The sequence below is a fragment of the Arachis duranensis genome, chromosome 6 (genome assembly GCF_000817695.3).
Source record: "Arachis duranensis cultivar V14167 chromosome 6, aradu.V14167.gnm2.J7QH, whole genome shotgun sequence".
Taxonomy (NCBI): domain Eukaryota; kingdom Viridiplantae; phylum Streptophyta; class Magnoliopsida; order Fabales; family Fabaceae; genus Arachis; species Arachis duranensis.
In genome coordinates this window covers 11,411,347-11,414,270 of record NC_029777.3, presented here as the reverse complement: position 1 = coordinate 11,414,270, position 2,924 = coordinate 11,411,347, and the positions used below count along the sequence as shown (strand labels likewise).

At 36.2% G+C, this 2,924-nt stretch overlaps 1 protein-coding gene across 1 annotated transcript; it reads right to left on the bottom strand.

Annotated features, from left to right (window-relative positions):
* Positions 1–819: 819 nt before the first annotated feature.
* On the bottom strand, positions 820–2,698 carry LOC107492822 (zinc finger protein WIP2-like). Its single transcript, XM_016113876.3, has 2 exons — positions 1,999–2,698; positions 820–1,347 (listed from the first exon to the last, which is right to left on the bottom strand). The coding sequence occupies exons 1-2, from the start codon at positions 2,614–2,616 to the stop codon at positions 910–912; spliced, it is 1,056 nt and encodes a 351-aa protein (XP_015969362.3). The 5' UTR covers positions 2,617–2,698; the 3' UTR covers positions 820–909.
* Between the last annotated feature and the right edge of the window lie 226 nt (positions 2,699–2,924).

The window sequence follows — 2,924 nt, the reverse complement described above, 5'->3', positions numbered from 1 at the left end:
GTTCGCTCAATCAGCATTCACACTATCAATATAAAAAATAATTATTTATAATTAGATATACATAAAAAATTATTTTATATACTGGAGATATCAAAATTAAATTTATTTTAAAAAATAAATTATAAATATTTATATATATAATATAGTTTGACACGCGATATAAATTGAAGCAACAAACATAGAGTACAAAGAGTGTACGTTGTACAACTGCTACAATAATGCACATATGTACAGGATTACTGGGATCACAGAAAGTTTGAAGTTTGGACGCACATTTAATTTGATGATAAAATATATGAATAAAATATACGGTAAACCTAGCTGTCAATCTACGGCAGAATGATGAACCCACACTATATCATCCTATGAACAAAAAACATGAAAACAAATTAATAATTCAAATATAAATAACTACTACTTAGATTGCTTTATCATATATATGATCATTATTTAGGCATATAATCAATTAGCTAGTGTGAGTTATGTGCTTTTGCCAAAGATAGAAATCATCATATCATGCCTTGTATAATATAATAATAATCAGCAACTTAATATATATAAGAGGAGGGTCTAGAGAGCCAAGAAATTAAAGGGAACAAAGAAAAAAAAGAGAAGGGAGCTAGGGCCTTATATATATGACTAATTGATAATATATATGTCTGTGTGATATGTTTTTACTAAAAAATTAATGTATGAAACCAAAGCATATATATGAATGATTTTATGCTTAATACTAATGAATTAACTAATGTTCCATGAGAAAGGAATAAGAAATTGGAACATTTATATATATATTAGTTCTGAAATTGGAAGGCATCATGATCATGACCATATATATATATAATTAATAAATTAATCCCCAATAATGATTAATTAAGATGATTAATTCACATATATAATAAAAAGTAATTATTGGGTGGATTCATGATCTTGCTCTACTTCAGAAGCAGGATCATCATCTTCTTCAAAACCATCAATGCCATAAGCTGCATGGCCAGAGCCAAAAGCTTTAATGTGATCCTTAAGGGATCTCTTGTGCTTGAAATCAGAACCACAAATACAATACCAAAGCTTGCCACAGTTCTTCTCATGGGTTCTCCAATCACCCCTAACAGCAAAGGCCTTGCCACATTTCCTGCACATGAAAGGCTTAATCCCATGCTTCCTCTTGTAATGTGTTTGCAGTGTTCTAAAGTCCTTCAATGGCTTTGATCTTGGGTGGTCAATGTTGTTCCTACATCCTGGTGCACAACAATAGCATGGTAACCTTAACATCCCTGTTGGTTGAGTTCCCCTTAGAGATTCTGGTCCTTTTCTATATTGCGATCCATGCCCCCACATATGCATCTGATTTTACAATTCAAAAACTACTACTTATTAATTAATTACGATCATAAACAAAACAAATTCAACTAACATACATGAAGAACTCAAGTGTTAGGAACAAGTTGTAATTAGTTTCTTTTCTTTTTCTAGGAATATAATTATATGTATATTGAAGGAGGTTCATTAGGATCCAAAAGAAAGAAAAAGGGAGGATATGTGTTTCGTACAAATTATAATGAGTATGTTGTTGTTTCCAAGTTTGTATCTGCAATGGAAAAAGGAGAAGGGGTGATGAGATTATTGGAGGGAATTGAAGAAGGAAGAATTGAAAGAAAGATGAGAGAGGTCTACATATACACATACATACATACATACATACATACATACATATATATAGATAGTTATGTATGTGTTTATGGATTGAGGGCAAAGGAAGGAAAGGGCTACACTATACAAAGAGAAACTATGAATTATGAAGTAGTTGTTTTATATCTGATCTGGAAGAAGAAAAACACTGCAAGATTTTGAGGAGAGAAGGAGAAGAAGAAGAATAATAATAGTAAGGAATGAAGTAAAGTAGTGCAGAAGCTAAGGAAGCGATCCAGCCATGCAAAGAATGAAAGGTGAAATTGAAGTGAAGGAAGAGAAAATAAAGAAATTGATGTGAAGTACCTGCATGTTGTTGTATCTGTTGAAGGTTTTGCAGCAAACAGGGCAAGAAAACTGGGTAGGACCAATCAGAATCTGAGATGGGGTTGGGATCCAGTACTGTCCCTTGTTCACCTTGTTCCCCGTCGAACCACCGCCTCCGGAATCCTCACCTCCGCCGTGCTCCTTCTCGGAGAGCACGGATGCCATCTCCGCAGCGCTAGGGCTCGGAAGCCCTATGTGCAGTGCAACCGTGACAGTAGTAGCATCAGCAGCATCAGTAGCATCAGCATCAGCGTCGTCAGCGTCGGCGTCGTCTTCTTCGTCGAAATCCATGGAAGTGGTGCTGCAAGAAGGGTGGTGGTTGGTGTCGGGCCTTGCGGGACTGAGAGTGAGAAGCGGAAGCTCTTCCCTGAGAGGAGGGGAAGGAGGTGAAGTAGTAGATGAGGATGAATAAGAGAAAGGTGCAGAAGCAGTAGTAGTGTGATGGTGGTGGTAATAATAAGGGAAATAACGGTGGTGGTTGAATTGGAAAAAGGGCGGTGGTGCTGGTGTTGCAGGAGAGGAGAAGGAAGAAGAGGAAGAAGAAGAAGAGGAGGAGGAGAAGAAGAGATTGGAGTAAGAAGAGTTGTTGTGAGCCATGGATGGATGGATGAATAAAGAAGGAAGAAGAAAGAAAGTAAAAGGGAACAGTTGAGTGGGAATGCTTTTATAGAGAGAGAGAGAGAGATTGCGGTGATGATTGTGAAGAGTGTGAGAAGCGTGAACCTGGCATACCCAGCAATGAGCCATCCAACCACCACGGACTAAACGGGACAAACTGGGATATCAAAACCCACCTTTTTCATTTTCTATTCTTTTTTAAATTACATCTATGCCACACCAATTTCAATTTTTATACATGCCAACCAAATATTATTATTTTTAACTTATTATTTGATCAATAATAA

Excerpts from the sequence above, each read along its gene's own strand:
- LOC107492822 (XM_016113876.3), bottom strand. The coding sequence starts at position 2,616 with ATGGCTCACAACAACTCTTCTTACTCCAATCTCTTCTTCTCCTCCTCC. Across the intron at positions 1,348-1,998 it reads ACAGATACAACAACATGCAG|ATGCATATGTGGGGGCATGG; the intron begins GTACTTCACATC and ends TTGTAAAATCAG.